Source organism: Chelonia mydas, chromosome 1 (genome assembly GCF_015237465.2).
Source record: "Chelonia mydas isolate rCheMyd1 chromosome 1, rCheMyd1.pri.v2, whole genome shotgun sequence".
In the NCBI taxonomy this organism is placed as follows: domain Eukaryota; kingdom Metazoa; phylum Chordata; order Testudines; family Cheloniidae; genus Chelonia; species Chelonia mydas.
In genome coordinates, this window is record NC_057849.1 from 263556206 (window position 1) to 263583065 (window position 26860).

General features: G+C 40.5%; 1 protein-coding gene across 6 annotated transcripts in view; it reads left to right on the forward strand.

Annotated features, from left to right (window-relative positions):
* ANKS1B (ankyrin repeat and sterile alpha motif domain containing 1B) overlaps nucleotides 1-26860 on the forward strand; it is a 736839-nt gene that overhangs the window by 422502 nt on the left and 287477 nt on the right. For all 6 annotated transcript variants that reach the window (XM_043545507.1, XM_043545504.1, XM_043545515.1 and 3 more), the window contains exon 16: nucleotides 3157-3263. In XM_043545507.1, coding sequence (XP_043401442.1) covers nucleotides 3157-3263 — 107 coding nt within the window. The remainder of the gene's footprint in view (nucleotides 1-3156; nucleotides 3264-26860) is intronic.

A 26860-nucleotide genomic window follows, 5' to 3' on the forward strand; every position in this document is an offset into this window, starting at 1 on the left:
CCCTGGTTCAAGGACATTGATTTAAAAATTGATTTAGTTAAAGCAGTGCAAACCCCTAATGAAGACACATTGAAACCAGTTAAACCCTCACTTTTATATTAATTTAGTTTGTGTTATTAAATTACCAATTTAGTTTAAATTGATATGAGCAAGGGTTAAGTGTGTCTAGATTAGGGATTTGCACCAGTGTAACTAGGCCAGTTTTAAAATCTGTTTAGTTAAACTGATCAACTTTTCTAGTGTAGTCAAGGCAATAGCTTCTGTTACAGAAGAAGGAGAAGGCAGGTAATGGGAAAATGAGGCATGGCTAGTGAAAAAGAGGGCCTGCTCAGTGAGAAAGTCCCAGTAAACCTAAACTATGGACTTGCAAATGTCCAGAAGTCAGTAACTGAAGGGTGTAAGATAAAGCAGCAACCCCAGAGACAAGCTGTAAAATCTACCTGCACCACTGTAGATCTCTCTAGCACTCCAGGCAGCACACACAATGGACATGGACTGTCTGTGTGAGTCTCTCTATGGTTCCTTTGTGCAGTGCCCTGAGCACAAGTAGTACACTAATGTACACCTTCCACTGCAAAATTGGTATCAATGTTGCATAATGGCCATGTGAATAATGACAACAATTTCTTTAAATAACTTGAACTCCAAAGGCCTTTATTTATGTTTCCTAGGTCATAACTAGAACTACATGTGTGCAAAATATAAAAACTAAATTTTATTGTTTTGCTTCTTCCACAAAAAGTAAGACAGACAAAAAAAAAAAGATTTTTGCCAGCAATTTCTATACAAATACAGCAAAAATTAAAATAATCAAGTTTAGTCCTGCCCAATAGTGCAATTACTATCATGTATTTTGAGAAATACATTCACAGTAATATCAGGACTTCTATTAAGAATTATAAAAATTGTTGTTTGTACTATTTTTGTGTTTCTCCCAGCAGCATTAGTGCCAGGAGTCCAGCTAAAGAGATCTTAGAGAAAGAAATCAGAAGAAATTTCTTTGAGTAAACTAGTTCAGAATAAATCAGTCTGACATCATTATTGCTAGATGCAAATGCTGTGTATCATGGAGAGAAAGGGGATTTTCTGTTGTGTTTGTAGCTCTGGAAGGGCATGAGATATCGTACCTTGAAATTTGAATGGGTCCAGGAGTGAAACTTGTCAAATGAAAAGTCATTGGTTTAAACACACTTTTTATTGGATTGTATAACTAACAACACCTTTAATCATTAAAATTCAGAGATGTTAAAATCTAACCAATTTTTTAATACACATGGCATAGCTTACTTTAGCATTTAATTAGGCTTGGATGATGAAATTAGATTTGGTCATGATCTGGCAAATTAATGCATTGGTTCAAATGCTTATGCCTGTGCATATTCCCCCTGTTCCTGACTCTGTTCTGACTTACACTGTTGTGAATCAGCCGTAACATCTTTGGAGTCAATGAAGTTATTCATGTGCAAAGCCAGAGGAAGTAAGGTGAACCACTGTTTTCAATGCAACTCTGTATGAACATAGGTGTTAGCACCAGTATATCTGTCTCAGGACTGGAAGTTTGAGGGTGCCCTTTGTAATCAATGGAAGTCTTCCCATTGACTTCACTGGATGCTGAATTGGAGCTTTAGTTCATCGTACTTTCTGATTCTCATACATAAGCAAAGTGCTGCAACATTTAGGTTGCAAATGCTGCAGGGGAATGTTTAAATTCAGACTATTTGCATTGATGTTGTTTGTGTGTGTGTGTGCCATGAAAACATTTTGGTTTAATATTAGGTTTAGTAAAAGTAATTTATAACAAAACCTAACATGGTCATCCAAAGTAATAGAAAGCTAGCCCACTGGCAAAAATTATTGGATTTAAATAATGCATCTGGTTAGGTCAAAGTTCCATGAAAGGAGGAAAGCCAAAGTCTAAGCACTTGAATTATGTAGTTCTTGAGCGTCCAATTTATCATTTGTGTCTTTGACTTTTCCCTTGTATATTAAGAGAGAATACACAACCTCTTTGCCTTTCATTGAGACTTATATCTGTTATCATTCAACATTCATTTTTTGAGAAAGGATCTGTACTTTCCATTTTACTTTGCTAAAAATATCCCTTTAACTGTTAATTTGAAATGGTAACCTTTTCATGTTGAATCAGAAATAGGCTAGAATGAAGGTTTTGTTGTGTCTAATAATATTTTACAGTTGAAAATCCTGGAGATAGTAAACTAATTATTTTGACTAAAAGGTTGTTGCACAGTTTGTCTTGTGGAGGGTTATAGGAAAAACATTCTAAAATGTATTCATTTGTTGTTGGTTCATTAAATAAAATGAATGATTATTTTCAGAATAATGTAAGCTGATCTACAGACCAGTATTTATGATGTATTTAAAAGAGAACATGTAGTAAACCATGCTATAGACTATGGTTAATGCTTTGCATTTCCTGATGTCTTTTGAAACGTAAAAATATCTACAACAAACAGATCGGTAATGTGTAACTGGTATGAAGATTCGATTCAGATTTAAGAGCTTTAGTTTGCTTTGAATCTTTCTATTTTCTGCATTTGTTTTGACTGCTCTCATCATTCAAGATTGACACTTGGATGAGTGTGTAGGAGGAAGCAGCAGCAGCAAGCTTACAGCTTGCAGACAAAAAAAATCTGCCTTATCTGATGGCTATTATTGAAAATGCGAGGTGTAGCCTAGGCTGGGTAATGAAGGGGAGCGAGCGAGGGGGAGCAAGAAGCATGGAACTGCATACTGATGAGTGTAGGAGTCCTTGATAAAAAGAATTCTTGCTGCTGGCAGTGCATTGCTCATTGTGGAGTATTCCAACAATCACATATAACGGCAAACAGCTTAGCTGACAGCTTGATATGTCTTTTTTTTTTCACTGTATGACGTTATGGTCTATAGTAAAGATTAATAACTAAGAAATGTTGAGCTAGGATCAGATCTTACTCTATAGACTGCCCTGTAAACTATGTTTTACTTCTGACTTTCTTCCTTGCTGAAATCATTAATCTGTCAAGCTGGCGGGCTCCTTTGATAGCAACTTTTCCAGGAACATGATGTGGCAATGCCACCTCTCAGCCCAGGACTACCGCTACTATCCAGTGGATGGCTACTCGTTGCTTAAACGCCTCCCTCTTCACCCCCTTACAGGACCCAGATGCCCTGTCCAGACAGTGGGACAATGGTTGGAAAATATTGGGCTACCTCAGTATGAGAACCACTTGCTGGCTAATGGATTTGACAATGTGCAATTTATGGTAAGAATCCTTCTCTGTATTGCTGTGTATAGGCACTGTAGCTGTTGTTGTTGTTTTTTTATTGTCTGTATCTCTGTGTTTCTTATGTGATCTTAAATAGCTTAGAACTATTCTGCTTTGCACTGAAATCTGGTAGTGTTTCAGTTTCCTGCATACAGCTGAATCAATATGTAAGGTGTTCTCAGGATAAACTTCCAAAATATGCATGTTATGAAATAATATCTATAGCCAGGGACATGGCCAAGGAGAAGTTGGGGGTTAAGGTTCTCTCCCACCCCCATATCAATCTCCAGGTTTTAAAAAAAGTAGAAATGCATAATACTTGTACACCATCATTGGGAGGGGGCATGTATGTATGTAAAGGTTTGGCCACACCCCTATCTGTAGCACATCACATGATATTACTTTTTAAACATTAGAACCAAGTTAATTAAATAGCATGACATGCCATTGTTACAGGAAGATGTATTTTAATTATGGATAATTATTGAACAAATTGTGCCAACTCTAACTAATTTTGGATGTCTTAGTAAAGTGGGGTTGTTTGGGATTTTTTAGGTAATCAGTTTATGGGATTCACTTGTCTGAACGGGAAGGCAAGAGTATTCCTTTAAATGGATACCAAAAACTTTAGCTTAACTATAAATATTTCATTGAGATGAACAAAAGGACCAAATTATTTCAGATACCTTAGAATTTAGGGTATCCACATGTGGTATGGATGACAAACCTCATGTATACAATCTTTCCACTTGAAATTAATATGGCTAAGGCAGGAAGGTAACCTATAAAATTGCTACATAACCATGAATATACCTCTTCCAAGGTTTATCATTTTTATTTGTGGTAAAAGTACTCACCATACTTGTTGTACAGTACCAGATCTCCATACATTATTCTTTGTCCCTAATTAAAGTATTTTTCTCTGTAAATATTTTCATCCTTGGATAGCTCTAGAGCTACTATATTAACGAACAGCTTACATACAGTATGTAAGATGTACAAGTGGACTTTGGCATGAATATGTTATGATTACAAAGGCATATTTGTACATCAGTCATATTTTTCCCATTTTTCTTTTTTTACCCGTACTAAGTACACCTATGGGTTACTGATAAGAAAATTGTGAAAGACCCATCTATTTTTATTTCCATATGTATTTTTGATTTTTCTTCTTGCCTCTACATGGCTGCTGAGTGTTCTTTTGCTTATAGCAACAAAAATCTTAGCAGTTTTTGCTCCTCTTTTAAATATTCTTGATTTTAAAAGCAGAAAAATTAGACCCAAATAAAAAATAAAATAAAAACACAAATGTAATTTGTAGGCTTCATCCATCCAATAAAAGTTCTTAAATGGATTTCATTGTAGTGAAACTTGCAACCACTAGTATCTTACATATTCTGTAGCTTTAGAATTACTAAAGCAGATGAGCATAAATCATAAAAAGATTACAAAAGGGAAAATGTTCAAAAGGGGTCATAGATGGCATAACAAATGTGTAGAGGTGCACCTACCACTAGTAAACAGTGAGCAGGTAGGAGCTAGAGAAATTGACTTGGATTGCTTTCCAAACATTTACTAAAGCTGTAGGAGCCTGATCCAAAGTCCATTGGCGTCAATTTGGACACTGTCATTGACTTCAGTGGGCAAGCCCTAAATTGCTCATTGACATAATTATGTAATTGTATCTATTTCAGCATGAAGTTCTTTTAGTAAATACCCAAACCAAACTTTTTCAGGTACCATGTGAGTTAAGTTATGGCATGGGTGTTTGTACGGTAACCACAGCATTCTGGTCAGCTTAGTCTACTAGTTCTTTTCTAATTTAATTTCTTCTTGAATATATATTACAGTTAAAACATACAATTTCCAGTGATGTTATTTGGAGTTCGGTGCATGTATAAATAAGAGATTAGAACCCTACATTGAATTAAGTAATTAAACATATTGCTGTGAAATAATGTTGTAATGAAACAAGAATGATATAATAACTTTTCAGTATTTACGATAATTTGATATGCTGTAGTTTGGGCCACAATATATCAAATATTTTATTGCAGCAAAAAAGTGATCATAAAATCATAATTTGCTGTTTATATGTTATTATTTTACAAACATCATCATTATATAATGTAACAGGTTTCTCCTGGCATAATTCAAAAAATGTTTATTGTCACTAAAATACTTTCCTTTCTATCCAAAATTATAGAGGAAAATTAAACCTGGAATGTAGATATTAAAATTGGAGAATAAAGGTCTGTTAGGGTAATAGGAAAAATGAGATATCTATTAACCTTAAATGTGGAGTGTTACATTTTTCTAAAATATCAGAAAATTGTTTATTTTAATCAAAATTGTTTACATATTCATCTATTTTATGTAAGCTTATTTATTCAGTTGTAGACTTGGCTAAAATTGGTGGGCTGTCTGCTTTTGAACAACATTATTGTTTTAGTGCAATGAAAAATCAGTTAGACATGTCTGTTCTTCATTCTGTACCATATTTCTGCTTTTGTTTTTCCGAAAGCACATTCTGACCTGCATTTATTCATCTTGTTGCCTAAGCAACAGCCACTGCACTCCTATTATATATGATGTAGTAGTACAAGTCTTACTAAATGTTTAGAACAAGAAAGGGAATATCATGATATAATTAATGTTAGAAATATCATACCATATCTGAGAACAAATATATTATATTTAGGCAACTCTCGGCAGCAAAATTTTACTAATTAAATTAACATTCTGGTAAGTAAGGTATTTTTTAGATAAAAGGATTTCATGCTAAATCATTCATTAGATTCATAGAAATTATATCCTTGGGTTTATTCTCCCCTCACTGTGCAGGGAAGATAGGCACTTAACTAGCATTACAATTAAGAAGATTTACTCTCACAATTTTCTGTGCATGGACTCAAGAAATAACCTCTTTACCTATAAACGTCACCATCTGAATTATTCTTTTCCAGTAGTTTGTCAGTTCACATAGGAGTTGTTACAATTATTTTAAAATATAGCATTTAAAATCAGTATTTGAAAAATTGCTCTTGCTTTTCTTACCAAACCTGTTTCTATTTTTAGAGTATTTGTGCATACAGCAAGCAAAATTCCTGTCATATTATTATTATAATAGAGCAGCAGCCATGTAACATTTAGTGGGACGTATATAGGTTCAGTCCCAAGACTTGGCTAATAGTCACTTGTAGAGATAGAATCATGCTCAAACATATCCAGTCATTATTGTGATTATATTATTTATTTTATTTTATTGTAATGTGTCAAACAAAGGGTTGTTGTATCCTTTTGGATGTACAAACTTGCAGTAAAAGTTTGGTGCAGTGCTGTGGAAGTGTGGTAGAGACACTGATAACATAGAAAATCTGACAATGTAAAGATTCATTTGCAATTAAACTGACTCCCAGACAGAGGAGGATTTATATCCTGACAATTAGACCAGTACAACTAGTTGTAAATTAGAATAAGTTGTCTGGATCTAAGCAATGAGGAAACCAAATGAACTAATGGACACCCTGATGGATGGATGAAAAATACATGAGATCATAGGCTACTTGGTTGGTTGGTGTCCTTGCATATGTCTGTTTATAACTTTGGAGATTGATCATAGACACTTTCATTTTTGATTAGTGAGATGGATGCCCACAAACAATTGCAACAAATCAGATCACAGTATCTATTGGGGACTAGTTCTGACTGAGGGTTGCGTATGACCATGCATTTGTACATTTTCCTAAGAGTTTAAGTTGAGATGTTTAAATCATATCACTTGCTTAATATTACAGTCTGACCAAATTGAGCTCTCTGAGACCTATAAACATTATGTGAGAGGAATGTGGACCAGACCACCAAAAAGAGGCAGAGTTCATAGAAAAATATGAGACATTTGATTTGATGGACAAATTATTTTTATCTTCCAACACTTACTGTTCACTAGTATCCAAACATTTAACACTCCATTAACTTTAATTGGCATTTTGACACTGGAACAATGGTTTGCCCAACATTTTATTCTTCCACTACTTACATATATGGGCCCCTATTTGTCCAGGTACTTATGCGGCCTCCAACACCATAGTATCTGGCATCTCCCAAATACTGATACATTTATCCCCATTTCACAGATGGGGAACTGAGGCACAGAGAAACTGACTGACTTGGCCAAAGTCACACAGGATGTATGTATCTCCTGAGTACCCATTAAACAGCAAGACCCCCTCTTATTATGCAGGACAACAGGCATCAGCAATTTAGCCACCTCCTACATATGTACATTGGGGGCAGATGAGAGTCACTGCATCCTCTCTCCTTTCTTCACTACCCACAACAGATTCCTTAGAGCATGCTTCCAAATTGAGTTTATAGAAACTCCAATTAACATTAATGGGATCTGCAGGTGCTCTGCACCTCTGAAAATCAGGCCACTTTTACTTAGGTGCTAAGATTTAGGCACCCAAGCTTTAAAAATGTTTTACTCAATTTCTAGTCACAACAGTTCAAATTACATCTGGATGCATGTGAAAATTTGCATTACTCCTTTAACTTTTCTGTCATCTTTTTCCTTCCTAATGGCTGATTTACATGGGGGCTGAGTTAACTGCTGGAGTTATATTTTTGTTGTATTAAATGGTGTCTTTTTAAAATATTGTCACACTGCCTAGAACCAGACAAAAGATTTTTTAAAATATATTTCTATAAATCAAATAATTTTATCAGGTGTAAATGCAATATATTCTCTCTTTCCCATTTTCAACTCTTGCTCATTTTCAAAGGAGTAAAAATCAAGCATATCAAGCTTAAGGAGATTAAGGGGTGACATGATAGTGGTCTTCAAATACTTGAAAGGCTACATAAAAAAGACAGAGAAAAGTTGTTCTCTCTTGCCACAGAGGCCAGGACAAGAGGCAATGGGTTCAAACTAGAGCATAGCAGATTTAGATTAAATCTCAGGAAAAACTTCCAAACTGTAAGAACAGTAGGACAATGGAACAGACGGGCCTAGGGAAGTTGTGGAAGCTCCTTCACAGGAGGTTTTCAAAGGGAGGCTGGATAGCCATCTGTCTTGGATGGTTTAGACACAACAAATCCTGCATCTTGGCAGGGGGTTAGACTAGATGACCCTTGCAGTTCCTTCTAACCCTGTGATTCTATCTGAATAACCTAAACTCAGCTTTAGTGCAATTTGAAGTATGAGATAGGTAATTTTAGACACCGATTACTTTATATACAGGTACTCTCAAAATATGTATCTTAAATGCAATTATTTAATGGGTCTACTTGTGTGACTAGGAAAATCAGGATTGGGCACTAATACCATTACTAGTTTAGGTCATGCCACAAAAGTGCACTGAGCTAAAAATATGCACTACTCTAAGAAAGAGGGTTAGGGTTAAATACCTTCTCTTCTGTGTGTAAGCACAATTAGGTGTCACCATTGTGTTGATTAAAAAGAGGGGGGAAATTGAGACCACGTGTTTAAAGAATTTTCTTGTTGTCCATAAGTATTAGTGTACACAAAATTAGCAGCAAGTATTTTCTGTGAAAGCTGAGTTGAAACAACTGAAATGCGATTAACATGGTATATTCAAGCATGACTCTCTAGAGTGGCAAAAAGAACTGCAGACTGATTCTTCTCCCGTTGAATAATAATAATAATACCTAGCTCTTATACAATGCTTTTTGTAATAATAGGTTCTAGAGCAGTAGTTTTCAACCTATGGTCCGCAGACTCAGGGTGTCCACAGACTATGTCTAAGATTTCCAAAAGGGTCCAGGCCTCCATTTAAATTTTTTTAGAGGTCTGCAAATGAAAAAAGTTTGAAAACCACTGATTTAGAGTATTAATCAATGAGACATCAAATCAGGCCCGCCGACAGCAATTCGGGGCCCCAGGGCAGAACAGTCAATGGGCCCCCAGCCCGCGCAGACGCAGTCTGCCTGACATTTGGGTGGCGCTGTGCCTGTGCTGGCTGGTGCCCTGTGAGTTGCCACCTGTGCTGCGAGGCGCGCTCTTCCGGCACGGCCAGGGCTTCCACATGCCACCCCAGCTGCCTTTGCTGCTGCTAGTACCACCCCATGTGCGCCTAGGAGCCCTCCAGAGGCGACTAGTGGGAGGGACACAAAGGGGGGGCATCAACTAAGGGGGGGAATGTGACCCCTCCTGTGTGACCTCCCACGTGACTCCTCCCCACCCCAATCCCAGGGCCCTGCGCTCTCCCCGTCCCCTCCTCCCCATCCCATGTTACCTGGGCTGGGGGCTCTGTCCTCCTGCTGTGCTGGCCCAGCTCCCCCTGACTATTCGGCTGCTCTTCTGGTAGTCAGGCTCTGGAGCCATTCTCGGATGCTGCCCAGTGCAGCACAGCAGCTGCCTGGGAGAGCGTCTGACTGCAGCAGCAGCAGGCTGCCTCCCCAGGCTTAGCTACTGGTGACAGTGGCCAAGCAAGCCGGAGCCCCCTCCCCAGCATGCTCAGAGTCAGCTCCTGTCCCCAGAAGCTGAGCCTGGGCAGGGACAGGGCTGCCGCTGTTGCCGCTCCCTGCCTTGCCCAAGCTCAGCTTCTGGGGACTGAAGCCGACTCTGAGCATGCCAGGGAGGGCTCCGGCTCGCTTGGCCACTGTCCCTAGAGAAGCTGAGCCCAGGGCAGCTGCTGCGCTGCACCGGGCAGCATGGCCAGAAGAGGAGAGGCTCTGGCCCTGCCCCTTTCTTTCCCCAGCTGGGGCTGGCTGCTGGGTTGAGTGCCTCGAGCAGGCATCTGGGGAGGGCGGGCTGCCAACCCTTCCCACCCCTTCCCCCCACCCTGGCATCGCCTCTGAGCCCTGAGGCCTGCCCAGGCAATTTAAAAGGGCCCGGGGCTCCCAGCCACAGCCACTGCAGCGGTGGTGGCTGGGGGGCCCTGGGCAATTGCCCCCTGTGCCCCCACCGTATGCGAGCCTGCATCAAATGGTTATGTCAATTGGTTTATTAATCAAAGATTAGACATCTAGGATTAATCAGCATGAATACAGAAAGGTAGTATATACTGATTCGGGGTCCAGGCTTGTCCACTTCCACTGGTCCACATTGTTAACATTTTCATGTATATTTATAAATTACTTGGTAACCTCATATTACAGTTTGTGGTTGGCTGCATTACTGAGCATTATCCAATTATTATCAAATGTCAACATATTCCATTATGCTCTAAATTTCCAGTTACAAAGAATCATAACAACTTTTAGCCTATTTAACAAGAGCTTAACATGGGTTTAAAACAAGTGTCTTAACCAATCATTTCATTTTGCTCTTTGCGGTTGGTTACATACTCACATTTAACATTTTCTGCAAGGTGATTTACATTATTTTGCTAACAGTTTCCCGTTTCTCCTTTTACAATGTGTCTACCTGCTTCTCCCTTTCTTGTGCTTTTTGTTAGTTTGTTATTCACTTAGCAAAAAAAAAACCTTAAGCAACTGCAAAAACAGGTTATGAAAGGGTCATGCCCTTAGACACATTTCTGTTCTGTCAGTAGTATATTTTACATGCATTTATATGCCAATATAAAGTCAAATATATCTTTTAGTTCTTGTGACAAAACTTATGAGGGATTCTGGAAATGCTTAGGCTTGTATGACATTTTCATCTGTAGATCTCACAGCACTTTGCAAAGGCAGGTAAGAACCATTCTCCCAATTTTACAGATGAGGAAACTGAAGTACAGGTTGATGAAGTAGCTTGCCCAGTGTCACCCAACAGGCCAGATACGGAGCCAGGAACAGACCCCAGCTCTCCTGAATCTCAGTCCAATGTTCTTTCCTCTAATCCAACAGTTCTCAAACTGTAGGTCAGGACCCCAAAGTGGGTTGCAACCCGATTTAATGGGGTCGCCAGGGCTGGCATTACACTTACTAACTGGGGACCGGGATCAAAGCCCAAGCCTCACTGCCCAGGGCCAAAACTTAATCATGAGCCCCACCACCAAGGTCCAAAGCTGAAGGCCAAGGGTTTTAGCCCTGGGTGGCAGGGCTCAGGTTACAGGCCCCTTGCCTGGGGCTGAAAGCCTTGAGCTTTGGCTTTGTCTCTCCCAACCACCCCCTGGTGCGACGGGACTCAGGCAGGCTCAGGCTTCAGTCCCCCCTCCTGGGGTCATGTAGTAAGTTTTGTTGTCAGAAGGGGGTCAAAGAACAATGAAGTGTGAGAACCCCTGCTGTAAGCCACACTGTCTGCCACAGTGACATATTGTCATTGAATCATAGAATCATAGAATATCAGGGTTGGAAGGGACCTCAGGAGGTCATCTAGTCCAACCCCCTGCTCAAAGCAGGACCAATCCCCAATCAAATCATCCCAGCCAAGGCTTTGTCAAGCCTGACCTTAAAAACTTCCAAGGAAGGAGATTCTACCACCTCCCTAGGTAACGCATTCCAGTGTTTCACCACCCTCTTAGTGAAAAAGTTTTTCCTAATATCCAACCTAAACCTCCCCCACTGCAACTTGAGACCATTACTCCTTGTCCTGTCCTCTTCTACCACTGAGAATAGTCTAGAACCATCCTCTCTGGAACCACCTCTCAGGTAGTTGAAAGCAGCTATCAAATCCCCCCTCATTCTTCTCTTCCGCAGACTAAACAATCCCAGTTCCCTCAGCCTCTCCTCATAAGTCATGTGTTCCAGACCCCTAATCATTTTTGTTGCCCTTCGCTGGACTCTCTCCAATTTATCCACGTCCTTCTTGTAGTGTGGGGCCCAAAACTGGACACAGTACTCCAGCTGAGGCCTCACCAATGTCGAATAGAGGGGAACGATCACGTCCCTCGATCTGCTCGCTATCCCCCTACTTATACATCCCAAAATGCCATTGGCCTTCTTGGCAACAAGGGTACACTGCTGACTCATATCCAGCTTCTCATCCACTGTAACCCCTAGGTCCTTTTCCGCAGAACTGCTGCCTAGCCATTCGGTCCCTAGTCTGTAGCTGTGCATTGGGTTCTTCCGTCCTAAGTGCAGGACCCTGCACTTATCCTTGTTGAACCACATCAGGTTTCTTTTGGCCCAATCCTCCAATTTGTCTAGGTCCCTCTGTATCCTATCCCTGCCCTCCAGCGTATCTACCACTCCTCCCAGTTTAGTATCATCTGCAAATTTGCTGAGAGTGCAATCCACACCATCCTCCAGATCATTTATGAAGATATTGAACAAAACCGGCCCCAGGACCGACCCCTGGGGCACTCCACTTGACACCGGCTGCCAACTAGACATGGAGCCATTGATCACTACCTGTTGAGCCCGACAATCTAGCCAACTTTCTACCCACCTTATAGTGCATTCATCCAGCCCATACTTCTTTAACTTGCTGACAAGAATACTGTGGGAGACCGTGTCAAAAGCTTTGCTAAAGTCAAGAAACAATACATCCACTGCTTTCCCTTCATCCACAGAATCAGTAATCTCATCATAGAAGGCTATTAGATTAGTCAGGCATGACCTACCCTTGGTGAATCCATGCTGACTGTTCCTGATCACTTTCCTCTCATGTAAGTGCTTCAGGATTGATTCCTTGAGGACCTGCTCCATGATTTTTCCGGGGACTGAGGTGAGGCTGACTGGCCTGTAGTTCCCAGGATCCTCCTTCTTCCCTTTTTTAAAGATTGGCACTACATTAGCCTTTTTCCAGTCATCTGGGACTTCCCCCGTTCGCCACGAGTTTTCAAAGATAATGGCCAATGGCTCTGCAATCACATCCGCCAATTCCTTTAGCACTCTCGGATGCAACTCGTCCGGCCCCATAGACTTGTGCACGTCCAGCTTTTCTAAATAGTCCCTAACCACCTCTTTCTCCACAGAGGGCTGGCCATCTACTCCCCATGTTGCGATGCCCAGCGCAGCAGTCTGGGAGCTGTCCTTGTTAGTGAAGACAGAGGCAAAAAAAGCATTGAGCACATTAGCTTTTTCCACATCCTCTGTCACTAGGTTGCCTCCCTCATTCAGTAAGGGGCCCACACTTTCCTTGGCTTTCTTCTTGTTGCCAACATACCTGAAGAAACCCTTCTTGTTACTCTTGACATCTCTTGCTAGCTGCAGCTCCAGGTGCGATTTGGCCCTCCTGATTTCATTCCTACATGCCCGAGCAATATTTTTATACTCTTCCCTGGTCATATGTCCAACCTTCCACTTCTTGTAAGCTTCTTTTTTATGTTTAAGATCCGCTAGGATTTCACCGTTAAGCCAAGCTGGTCGCCTGCCATATTTACTATTCTTTCGACTCATCGGGATGGTTTGTCCCTGTAACCTCAACAGGGATTCCTTGAAATACAGCCAGCTCTCCTGGACTCCTTTCCCCTTCATGTTAGTCCCCCAGGGGATCCTACCCATCCGCTCCCTGAGGGAGTCGAAGTCTGCTTTCCTGAAGTCCAGGGTCCATATCCTGCTGCTTACCTTTCTTCCCTGCGTCAGGATCCTGAACTCAACCAACTCATGGTCACTGCCTCCCAGATTCCCGTCCACTTTTGCTTCCCCCACTAATTCTTCCCTGTTTGTGAGCAGCAGGTCAAGAAAAGCTCCCCCCCTAGTTGGCTCTTCTAGCACTTGCACCAGGAAATTGTCCCCTACGCTTTCCAAAAACTTCCTGGATTGTCTATGCACCGCTGTATTGCTCTCCCAGCAAATATCAGGAAAATTAAAGTCACCCATGAGAACCAGGGCGTGCGATCTAGTAGCTTCTGCGAGTTGCCGGAAGAAAGCCTCATCCACCTCATCCCCCTGGTCCGGTGGTCTATAGCAGACTCCCACCACTACATCACTCTTGTTGCTCACACTTCTAAACTTAATCCATAGACACTCAGGTTTTTCTGCAGTTTCATACCGGAGCTCTGAGCAGTCATACTGCTCCCTTACATACAGTGCTACTCCACCACCTTTTCTGCCCTGCCTGTCCTTTCTGAACAGTTTATAACCATCCATGACAGTACTCCAGTCATGTGAGTTATCCCACCAAGTCTCTGTTATTCCAATGACATCATAATTCCTTGACATCACCAGGACCTCCAGTTCTCCCTGCTTGTTTCCAAGGCTTTGTGCATTTGTTTACAAGCACTTGAGATAACCTGCTGATCGCCCCTCCTTGTCAATGACAAGATTCCCAAGGCTCAGAAGTGACTCTACCTGGAATAAAGTGTATGATGCTACTCCTTAGAATTAGGAAGGATACAGAAAAACAGATGAAAATATAAAGAGAGACAACAAAAATGATATAAAGACTGAAAATTGACAAAAGAGTTAAAACTGAGGGAAATAATGTATATAGTTCAGAAAAGAGAAGACTTGAGGGACATATGGTGACTGGATATTTCAATTTATATTCTAGAATATAGATGAAAGAAGAGAAATATTTACAGTGTAAGTGGACAATAGGAATCGAAAGGAAAAGTTTGGTTATTATGTAACCTATCAGGGGGAAGGTCTTAACACCAAGAAAAATTGCGCGTTGTAAGAGATTTCAAAGAAGCTGGTCAATGCACCAGTATGGAAATATTTGAGAACAATATTGCCTGATAGGAAGGAAATAGTTGGGAGGTAAACTCATCTCGCACAATGATTAACTGGTAGTATTCCCAGGCTACATTAAGGATGCAGCCATTAGGAGATAGCAGTACAAAAGGACTTGATTACAAGTAATTACATTTTGAAAAATTAAGGGAGTTAATAGGTAAAGCTTAATGGCTAGAGGTTCTATAAGATAACTGGACATGTGCATAAGATCCTGAAAGATACTGTAATCAAGGCAGAGCAGATAACTATCTCCGTACAAAATAAAATTAGGTAGTATTAGGGGAAAACTGGGTATACCAGCAGCTGCTTAAGGAGTGGAAGTGAAAAGTAAATTAAATCTAAAATAAAAAAGAGAGAATACAAAGTATGAACAGGTAGTAAAAGCAGCAAAGGACACTAAGGGAAAAATTAAGCAAGCAAAATGATGTCATACTAACTAGGGAATTGAAATGAAATAAGAAAAAGTTTATAAATATGTCAAGGTTAAAACAAATATTAAGGAAAATATATGACTGCTGTTAAATTCAGATAATAGAAGACACAGAGAATGTTCTGAAATACTGGAGACTTATTTTGTTTTTTTGCATAAAGAATAAAGTAGGAAGCTGAGTGAAATACAGTAAATGTTAATGAAGACCTCAGAGATATTAGGGACACAGAATTTATAGGAGATAGTTAAAAGAATACTTAGATAATTAAAATATATGAATCATCAGGGTCAGAAGATATTTGTCCAAGGGTCTTAAGAAATTGGCAGAGGAAATATTAGATCTATTGGCAATCCTCTCTGAGAATTTGTGTGGAAGACATGAGGGACTAGAGGACTAGCAAAAATGCAAAATAGTACCAAGATTCATTTCAGAGAGCAGGATTGCACTCTGGGTACACAGTCCCACTTTACTGATCTATTTTCACTAAACCCTCCCCATTGAGACAATCTGGTGCACCATCCCGGGAGGAAATTGGTACCAACATTATTACCACTAGATAGCTACTGCCAGTAGTGTTGGGCTTGATGGTGCAGGACGAGAGTAGAGGATAGTATGCAGCAAAGGGAAAAGATTTATTGTACCAGAGACAGTGCCTCTCATCAGTAAGACAAGCAAGCATTACCTCCATCAAAGCCAGTTCAAACATCAAGAAGCTGGAGAAGCTATAGAGGAGGGCCTAATTACCTGCCCATAGCTAAGGGGAATGGGGGAAATTGTGACATGACCCTTTTTAAAATAATTTTCTTTCTTCACATGCCTTTGTTTACTGCACACCCTGCTCAGAATACTGAATTATTAATTTACTCATGGGCTTATCTAAGTTTTCACAAACATTAACAAATGTGTTTTCATAACTCCCCAGTGAAATGAGGGAGTATTATTCCGATTTTACAGATGGGGAGCTAAGGCACAAAGAGATTCGGGTCAGACGTGTCTGATAATTTTAGATGCCCAATGTGAGACATCCAGGACCTGATTTTTCAGAGCACTTAACATTATATAGCACTTTATATATTCAAAGCACAGCTCCCAGTGACTTCAATTGTAGATATGAGTGTTTAGCACTTCTGCATGTCAAACTGTAGGGTCCCAAATTCGGCACCCAAATAAGGATACACCAATATTATTGAACATTTGTGATAAGTTTGGTTTAAGTGACTTGCTGAGCATCGCATAGGAGCTCTCTGGCAGAGACAGGGATAGAGCCCCATTATCTAGGGTAGCATGCAATAACCTTAACCATGAAACTATCCTTTCTCTTCCTAGAGTCTCCTGCCTCATTCACTACACACCTTCCAACTGCTGCAACAAATGAGGCAAGGGTCCGACAAGTCACAGTCTCCTTTATTACACAATCCTGATTCATCTTCAGAGTAGATCTAGTCTGTACCCTGAATGAGGCAAGGGTCCAGTGGGAAAAAATAGTATGTGATCATGTAATTAGACTGTAGTATAATGTATACACACAACCAGGCTGAATTAATGCTGCACAAGCAACCTTAATTCTAGTGTGGTAGCCATGTTAGTCTGTATCAGCAAAAACAATGAGAAGTTCTTGTGGCACTGTAGAGACTAACAAATTTATTTTGTGGGCTAAAACCCACTTCATCAGATGCATGGAGTAGAACATACAGTAGGAAGATATAAATACACAGCATATGAAAAGATGGGAGTTGCCTTACCAAGTGGGGGGTCAGTGCTAACAAGCCAATTCAATTAAGTTGGAAGTAGGCAATACTCAACAGTTGACAAGAAGGAGTGGAAATCACTTTTGTAGTGTTAATGAGGCCAATGTAAACAAGGTGGCCCATTTCAAACAGTTGACAAGAAGGTGTGAGTATTTAGCAAGGGGAAATTAGTTTTTGTAAAAACAATGAGGAGTACTTGTGGAATCTTAGAGACTAACAAATAAATTTAGTTTTTGTAGTGACCCATCCACTCCCAGTCTTTGTTCAGGCCTAATTTGATGGTGTCCAGTTTTCAAATTAATTCCAGTTCTGCAGTTTCTCATTGGAGTCTGTTTTTGAAGTTTTTTTGTTGAAGAATTGCCACTTTTAAGTCTGTTGTTGATTGACCAGGGAGATTGAAGTGTTCTCCTACTGGTTTTTGAATGTTATAATACTTGATGTCAGATTTGTGTCCATTTATTCTTTTGCATAGAGACTGTCCGGTTTGGCCAATGTACATGTCAGAGCGGCATTGCTGGCACATAATGGCATATATCACATTGGTAGATGTGCAGGTGAATGTGCCCCGATGGTGTGGCTGATGTGGTTATGTCCTATGATGGTGTCCCTTGAATAGATATGCGGATATAGTTGGCACCGGGTTTGTTGCAGGGTTTGGTTCCTCAGTTAGTGTTTTTGTTGTGTGGTGTGTAGTTGCTGGTGAGTATTTGCTTCAGGTTGGCGGGCTGTCTGTAAGCGAGGACTGGCCTGTCTCCCAAGGTCTGTGAGAGTGAGGGATCATCCTTCAGGATAGCTTGTAGATCCTTGATGATGCGCTGGAGAGGTTTTAGTTGGGGGCTGTAGGTGACGGCTAATGGTGTTCTGTTACTTTCTTTGTTGGGTCTGTCCTGTAGTAGGTGACTTCTGGGTACCCTTCTGGCTCTGTCAGTCTGTTTCTTCACTTCACCAGGTGGATACTGTAGTTTTAAGAACATTTAATAGAGATCCTGTAGGTGTTTGTGTCTGTCTGAGGGATTGGACAAATTCGGTTGTATCTTAGAGCTTGGCTGTAGACAGTGGATCATGTGGTGTGGTCTGAATGAAAGCTGGAGGCATGCAGGTAAATATAGCGGTCCGTAGGTTTCTGGTATAGGGTGGTGTTTATGTGACCATCACCTATTAGCACTGTAGTGTCTAGGAAGCGGATCTCTTGTGTGGACTTGTCCAGGCTGAGGTTGATGGTGGGGTGAAAATTGTTGAAATCCTGGTGGATTTCAAAAACACTAACCCAGGAACCAAACCCTGCAACAAACCCCAGTGCCAGCTATGTCCGCATATCTATTCAAGGGACACCATCATAGGACATAACCACATCAGCCACACCATCAGGGGCACTACTTCCAACTTAACTGAATTGGCTTGTTAGCACTTGTCATAAATATAAAGGGAAGGGTAAACCCCTTTAAAATCCCTCCTGGCCAGAGGAAAAATCCTCTCACCTCTAAAGGGTTAAGAAGCTAGGATAACCTCGCTGGCACCTGACCAAAATGACCAATGAGGAGACAAGATACTTTCAAAAGCTGGGGGGAGGGGAAACAAAGGGTCTGTCTGTGTGATGCTTTTGCCGGGGACAGAACAGGAATGGAGTCTTAGAATTTAGTAAGTAATCTAGCTAGATATGTTTTAGATTATGATTTCTTTAAATGGCTGAGAAATTAAGCTGTGCTGAATAGAATGGATATTCCTGTCTGTGTGTCTTTTTGTAACTTAAGGTTTTGCCTAGAGGGATTCTCTATGTTTTGAATCTAATTACCCTGTAAGGTATTTACCATCCTGATTTTACAGAGGTGATTCTTTTTTACTTTTTACTTCTATTAAAATCCTTCTTTTCAGAAACTGAATGCTTTTTCATTGTTCTTAAGATCCAAGGGTTTGGGTCTGTGGTCACCTATGCAAATTGGTGAGGATTTTTACCAAACCTTCCCCAGTAAGTGGGGTGTAAGGGTTGGGAGGATTTTGGGGGGAAAGACGTTTCCAAACAACACTTTCCTAATAAAAATAAACCCAGATAAACATTTGGTGGTGGCAGTGGAAGTCGAAGGGCAAAGGGTAAAATAGTCTGTACCTTGGGGAAGTTTTAACCTAAGCTGGTAAAAGTAAGCTTAGGAGGTTTTCATGCAGGTCCCCACATCTGTACCTTAGAGTTCAGAGTGGGGAAGGAACCTTGACAACACTTAATTGAATTGGCTCGTTAGCACTGACCCCCTCCCTTGGTAAGGCAACTCCCATCTTTTCATATGCTGTGTATTTATACCTCCCTACTGTATGTTCCACTCCATGCATCTGATGAAGTGGCTTTTAGCCCACAGAAGCTTATGCCCAAATAAATTAGTTACTCTCTAAAGTGCCACAAGGACTCCTCGTTGTTTTTGCTTAATTCTAGCATTTCCTAACTTGAAAGCTTGACTTTGCAATCTTTATAATGCTCTTTTAATTGATTTTTGTGTGACATTAACTAGATTTTTTAAAAAGCAAACTAAAAAAACCCCAGATGTTTCATCATGTGGCATCATATTGCGACCTACAGCATTCATAACCAGGGCTGGAACCTTTAGATCCACTACACAGGCTTCCACCACTTGAGCTAACAGAATAATGAATAGCATTAGTAGGTTGTCATCTTTCATGTGGACCAGCACTAAAGGAGGAGGAGACGCATTGCCAGTGTGGTTCACAGTTATTTGCTGACAGTAGAGGAATGGTTGAGACTCAGGAATCTTGGGTTCTATTCCATGCTCTGGAGGGGCGTGTGCTCTAGGAATCACAGACCTTTGTGCCTGTTATCCCCAAGCTTGAGCCGTTCTGTCCCATCCCCTCCAACGTAACCCTATCCCAGTCTTGTTGCTTCCCCATCCAAGTCTCATTATCCTTTCCTTCCCAGTCTTAGTCTCCCCTCCTCAGACTTCTCTTCCAAGTCCCAGTCTCCTTGCCCAGCCACTTACTCTCCCACTCTTGGTTCCTTGTCCAATTCCAAGTATCCCATTCTCTCTCTGCCCCCATTTCATGTCTAAATGCCCAGTCATTTCCAGTCTCCCCTCTTTCTGGCTCTTCATCCAGTCTCTCTCTCCCCCCATCCAGCTTCCACCCTGCCCCTTTTTTCCACCTCACACTGGCTCCCTTTTCCCTCCTCAGGCTCCTCCTCTCTCTCTATCCCTCTCCCAGTCTCCTTATTCAGGCAGTCCCAGTCAACCCTCTTTCCCCCAGCAATTTGTCTGATCTCAGTGTCCCTCCTTCTCAACTGGCTCCCAGTCTCCACCACCCACATTTCCCTCACCAGCTCTGAGTCCCAGTCTCCTTACCCAATAAATCCCACTGCTCTCCTTGGCTCCTAGTCTCCCCATAATTGCCCCTATCGGAGACTGAGGCCAGGGGTATGTTTATACTTTGAATTGGGGATGTACTGTAGTTCCCAGTTCAAGGACATATACTCACTCTAGATCTGATCAAGCAAGTGCACTAAAACTACTGGATAGCCACAGCAGTGCAAGTGATGGGAAGGGCCAGCTGCCCTGCGTATACACCCGTCTGAGATGCTAGGCATGTACATAGGGCAGCTAGCCCCTTTGACTATTTGCACTGCCACAGCTAAACTCTAATTGCAGCACACTAGCTTGATCAGAGCTCACATGGTACATGGGATCCCTGCCCTCAGTTCCGGTGCCTGGCTCCACCCTGGCCTGGAAAAGCAATTACAGGGTAAACTGTCTTCATCTCTTTTCGCTGGGGCTAGAGCATGCTCAGTCACTCTGAAGGAACAGCGCATATGAAGTCCTGTCAACGCTAGGCATTGTGAGAGGCTGGAGCATGCTCAGTCAGGATGAAATCTATAGAGATTTTAATTTTTAAAACTGCATGTGGTCTCTACTGAGCATTTGTGAATTGATTTTTTAAAAGGCTTATAACTTGGCCAAATTTGCACAGATTTTCACAAGAAAAGCAAAGGCATATCCCTCACACAAAAGTCAACTCCTGCCAAATTTCTAGTTCCTGCTTCAAAACACAGCAATGCTAGGGCATTTCAAAGAAAAGATCTCAAGAATTAAAATGGGCAAAACAATGTGTTTTTTCCTAACTTCATTCTCTGCAATGGCTAGATCATGATGGCTGAAATTTCCTCCCCTCAAAAAGGTCAGCCTGAAGCAGATGCCTAGCATGGAAAATGTCAGCCCAAACTGTTAAAGTTCAGCAATATTATAAGCACCTGTAAATAGGGTCTTATAATGGGAAGAAGGAGCAATCTTAATAATAGGTGGTGCTACCAAACCTTCCTTTAATTTAACTCAAAATTATCTGGGTACCCAATCTTATTAATATTCATCCTTCCTCTGCCATTTCTTTTAATTGATTTTCTGACTGGCAAAGCCCCAGAGTCAAATTCACTGCTGGTAAATTCATTTGGCTTCACTAGTGTTGCACCTGCTTATATCACAAGTGGCCAGTTTGACCTCCAGTCTTTTACTTAATCCACTTTTGATGGTAGTATAGTTTCAAGAAACAAGTAATGCAAACAATTTAGCAAATAATTAAAGAACCTGAATTTTGCAAAGAATTATTTATGTATTCTTACCATTGAGACTTATTAGAGTTCCTCATATAACTCCAGTTAGTGTACAGGTGAGATACCATCTCTTAATAACAATAAATTGTATTTCTCTTGTTTTGTATCTTCTGAAGCTGATGCTAAATATAACTGTTGATAACATCTAACCCCATGTCTCAGTTGAAATCACAAGTTCCAGACCTTTATTAATAGTCTTTCATGCAGTACGGTATTGAGTTATTGAAATCCAAGCAGACTATCTCTACCACTTTTATTCATGTCAGCTCCTCAGAGAAGTTAATCACATTTATTATATACAACTTCCCCTGCTTTAAAGTTGTGTTAACAGTCTTTGACTGGACAGTATCAATTCAAAAGTTATTATTTTGACTCCAACAAAAAATCTAGATGTGAGTTAGGCAGTACCAGAAAAAACAAGCATCTCATCAGGAACAGCGTGGAGGAATAAGTTCAGTGCAAATACAAATGCCATAATAACAGATGCAAAACCTTGAGACGTAGCTTCACTACTGCAATGATCAATACCTCCCACAAAACAACTTTCAAGATCCATGGGTCCTATATATGTTTATCACAACATGGGGTGTACCTCATCCAGTGCACTAAATGCCCCAATAACAACTACGTGGGTTACATAAGACAATCACTACACTCTCAAATGAACTCACACATAAAAAAGATAAAAGACAAAACTGCCATGTTACCCATGGATGAACACTTCAAAAAGCGATCTGACCTCTCATTCTTCATCCTCAAAGGAAACCGGCACAACACCACACCTTCAAAAGATGATCCTGGGAGCTTAAATTCATAACTTTGTCAGAAATTAAAAACCACAGACTCAATAAAGACACTGGGTTTATGGCTTATTGCAACAGTCTATCACCTACTAACGCTCCTTTGTCCTACAACTTCAGAGGTGTTATCTGCCCACTTCACCTCAAATGGTCTCTTACAATAGTGGTTCTCAACCGGGGTACTCAGAGATCTTCCAGGGGGTATATCAACTCATCCAGATATTCACCTAGTTTTACAACAGGCTACATAAAAAGCAATAGTGAAGTCAGTACAAACTAAAATTTCATAAAGAGAATGACTTGTTTATACTGCTCTATATACTATACACTGAAGTGTAAGTATAATATTTGTATTCCAATTGATTGTTTTTATTATTATACAGTAAAAATGAAAAAGTATTTTCCAGTAATAGTGTGGCTGGGACACTTGTATTTTTAGGTCTGATTTTGTAAGCAAGTAGTGTTTAAGTGAGGTAAAACTTGAGGGTATGCAACACAAATCAGACTCCTGAAAGGGGTACAGTTGTCTGGAAAGGTTCAGCGCCACTGTCTTACAACATGCTAACTCCTCATGCTAAACAATCTGATCCATCTTGTATTTAGCTGTGACACTCTGAGTACCTTTCCTACACCTGAAGAAAAACTCTGTGTAAGCTTGAAAGCTTGTTGCTCTCACCAGCAGAAGTTAGTCCAGTAAAATATATTACCTCATTCACCTTGTCTCTCTCATTGTTAGGTTTATATGTCAACAGTATGTTGATGTTAACAGTGAACACACTTCTCAGTCTGTCTGCTGTCTCCAGACAACACTTCATTAGATATGTGTGATTCATGTTTTCAAGACTTTCTTCACTAACATGAGGGCACAAAATTGTATATTACCTCTTGGGTTTTCCTCTTCAAATCTCCATTATAATGGCATGCCTTTAGGGAAGCATAGAAGGGCTGTGAGGATGTAGGATATCTCCAGGTTATGTAAGGTATGAAACATGAGAGAAAGTGATAAATGCCTTTTAGGGGATGAGAAATTACTGAGAATAGAATTCTTGAATTGGAGGGAACTTTTCTTTTATTCACCAGCAGTGAAGGACTAAGTCAGTCATGACACACGTATGACACATGTATGTAATTTGCAAAGCAGCATAAAAAGTCATGTCAGGTAGCTAATTTCTCAAACTTCCAAGTACCTGAGCTGCTCTCATATGGGAGGAGGGCCCCACTTGTATTGCAAATGACTGAGGTATTAGTAGTGACTGCTGTTTTCATGGTATATCTGAGATACAGGAAATATGTGTAAAGGGGTGAAAAATTGAATACTGTGTGGTTGTGAATGAAGGGGGAAATGTGGACAGAATGAGGGGTTAGACTAACTGAAGCAGGTGTGGAAGCATGATTTGGATTGGGAAAAACTAAGTGCTGTAGGAAGAGAAGTAGATGTGGGAGTGGGGTGAGGGAATTGGAAGGGAGGAAAGAGTTTAGTATAATGGGCACGAGGCATGGCCAGGAGCCTAATCAGGTATTCCTTCTCACCTTTGAAAGTCAAAAGTTTTATTGCTGCTGGGCTAGATAATTAAAAGGCTATGAAAAATCTGTTTTAATGCGTGTAATAGTTAATATACTGCATGGAATCAACTTTATAGCTTGTGATTTAGTTTGCTGTAGGTGATGCTATGCCATGCCACTTGAAATTTTATTAAAAACAATGTCCCAGTGAAACAGTAATACTATAATCAGGGTCCAATTTGTAGAGGAATTTGCTGCAGAATTCACCCCTCACCTAGCCCTTGCCACAAAATTGTTTTCCAAAATCTAACCTTTCATTTTTAAATAAAGTAGTTCTCTGATTGGTGTATCCCATTCCAGGACTCGTTAAGCAAGTATATGTAATTTGCTTCCAATTCTTTCAGTATTTGGTATGGGCCAGATAGTGATAGATCAGTGAATTGGAGGGAGGAGCTTCCCCTGTTCCCTGCATACAGTAAGCATCGGCCTGCCTCAAAACATTTCCAGAAGGAACTGCTCCTTCTTTTAACCCTTGGATGTACATCATCCCAAAGAAGATGGGAAGGAGGCTGAGCCATGGCCCAGCCACCCTATGCCAGGGCAAAGAGCAGGCCTAGCAGAACAGGAGACAATGTTGCAAGCCTGAAGGGGTGCGATAGCTGCAAGTTCCCTCTGAGCACTGGAAGCCAACTGAGCCCTAAATAACCAGCAGAGCTGAGCAGTAACTATGTCCCTAATGATTATGGGCTCAGTGCTGCAATGCATTTAGCACTCAAGTCCCAGTTCCACAAAGCTGTTAGATAAAACAAGTTTAACTTTACTGACAGGGGTTTTAGAACAATTTGTGTAGTGGGGGTGCTGACAGCCATTGACCCAAACTGTAAACCCTGTACAAAATGGAAACCACTTCAAGTCAGGGGGTGCTGCTGCACCCCCAGTACCTCTAGTTCCAGCACCTATCTTTACTGATATCAATGGAACAACTCATGTGCTTAAAGCTAACCATATATTATGTACTGCTGGATCAGGATCTGAGAAGTAAGGATCAAACCTAATACAGAGAGAAGGCCAACTGGGCAGATCTCAGTACATTCTACAAGGCACGTATCTATCTTTCTGGAGTCTCCTCCTCCAATGGCTCCTAGTACAGTGATGTGGCCCATGCACCAGCCAAATGCTAATTAGTCTTGTTTTATCAGAATGTGGAAAGATAGTCTCAAAAATATTATCGGAGAACAATAGCATGGTATATCGACATAAAGCTCATGGGATCATAAATATAAAGGGAAGGGTAAACACCTTTAAATCCCTCCTGGCCAGAGGAAAAACCCTTTCACCTGTAAAGAGTTAAGAAGCTAGGATAACCTCGCTGGCATCTGACCAAAATGACCAATGAGGAGACAAGATACTTTCAAAGCTGGAGCGGGGAAGAAACAAAGGCTCTCTCTGTCTGTGTGATGCTTTTGCCGGGAACAGAAAGGAATGGAGTCTTAGAATTTAGTAAGTAATCTAGCCAGATATGCGTTAGATTCTGTTTTGTTTAAATGGCTGAGAAAATAAGCTATGCTGAATGGAATGTATATTCCTGTTTTTGTGTCTTTTTGTAACTTAAGGTTTTGCGATTCTTAAGGGATTCTCAATGTTTTGAATCTGATTACCCTGTAAGGTATTTACCATCCTGATTTTACAGAGGTGATTCTTTTACTTTTTCTTCTATTAACATTCTTCTTTTAAGAACCTGATTGCTTTTTTCATTGTTCTTGAGATCCAAGGGTTTTGGTCTGTGTTCACCTATGCAAATTGGTGAGGATTTTTATCAAGCCTTCCCCAGGATAGGGGGTGTACGGTTTGGGAGTATTTTGGGGGGAAAGACATTTCCAAGCGAGCTCTTTCCCTGTTAGACGCTTGGTGGTGGCAGCAAAAAAGTCCAAGGGCAAAAGGTAAAATAGTTTGTACCTTGGGGAAGTTTTAACCTAAGCTAGTAAAAATAAGCTTTGGGGGTTTTCATGCAGGTCCCCACATCTGTACCCTAGAGTTCAGAGTGGGGAAGGAACCTTGACAGGATCATATTACAGCAACCTTGTTGTTGCCACGGTAACTAGAGTGGGCCAGCAAAATGAGCTACTCAGCAGCTGAATTGGAAAGAATAAGAAAAACACAGCCCAGTTCCTATGTGAAATGAATTACAATAACAAGTAAATAAAGAAAAGAAAATTGTCAACCCTTAATCAAATGTTCTTATATTTTTAGAAAGAGTATGGAGGATAGAGATTATCTCCAATTACCCGTTGGGTTTCAGGAACATGGAAGGTAAAATTTCTGCACACACCGTGAAAATAAATCACACCAGATTGTATAACAGAAATCTCAGGAGTGTGCAATATTAGATGGCAGCTCATTCAATCATACTATGTGTTGTGTCTGCCTTTAGGAGCAAAGGCCCCGATTTTTAAAGGTATTTAGGTGTTGCTCGTGCTCAGCTTTGCAGCACCAAACTGATTTAGGAGCCTGAGTCCCTTCTGAAAATGAGACTTAGCCAAAATTCTGCTGGCTCCTAAGCCAAACTCAATATTTTTCCCATTGACTTTCAAGTAAATAAGAGACTGCAATTCTCAGTTGTTTTGTGGCTGCTCTGTTGTGCTTGCAAATGTAATTATCTTTAATTTCTGTTTATTTCTTTAATGTCAATGTTACAGATTACTATAGGCATAGCAAAATGTCCAGGAAACATAATTAAACATGCTAAATCAACTATACAGCAAAAGCACATTTTTGTTTCTAATATTTCTCATTTTCAGAGTTAATTTATCAGATTGTTTTTAAAAGATGTAAACATAAAAGAAAAAAAATCAGTTCAGGTACTAAATTCCTTACTGATGCTTATTATTTTTAATATTATACTATGGAACTCAAATTTGAGCTAGCCACTTTTAATAAGATATAGTCCATGCCCCCAAAGAGTTTACAATTTAAATTGATCTTG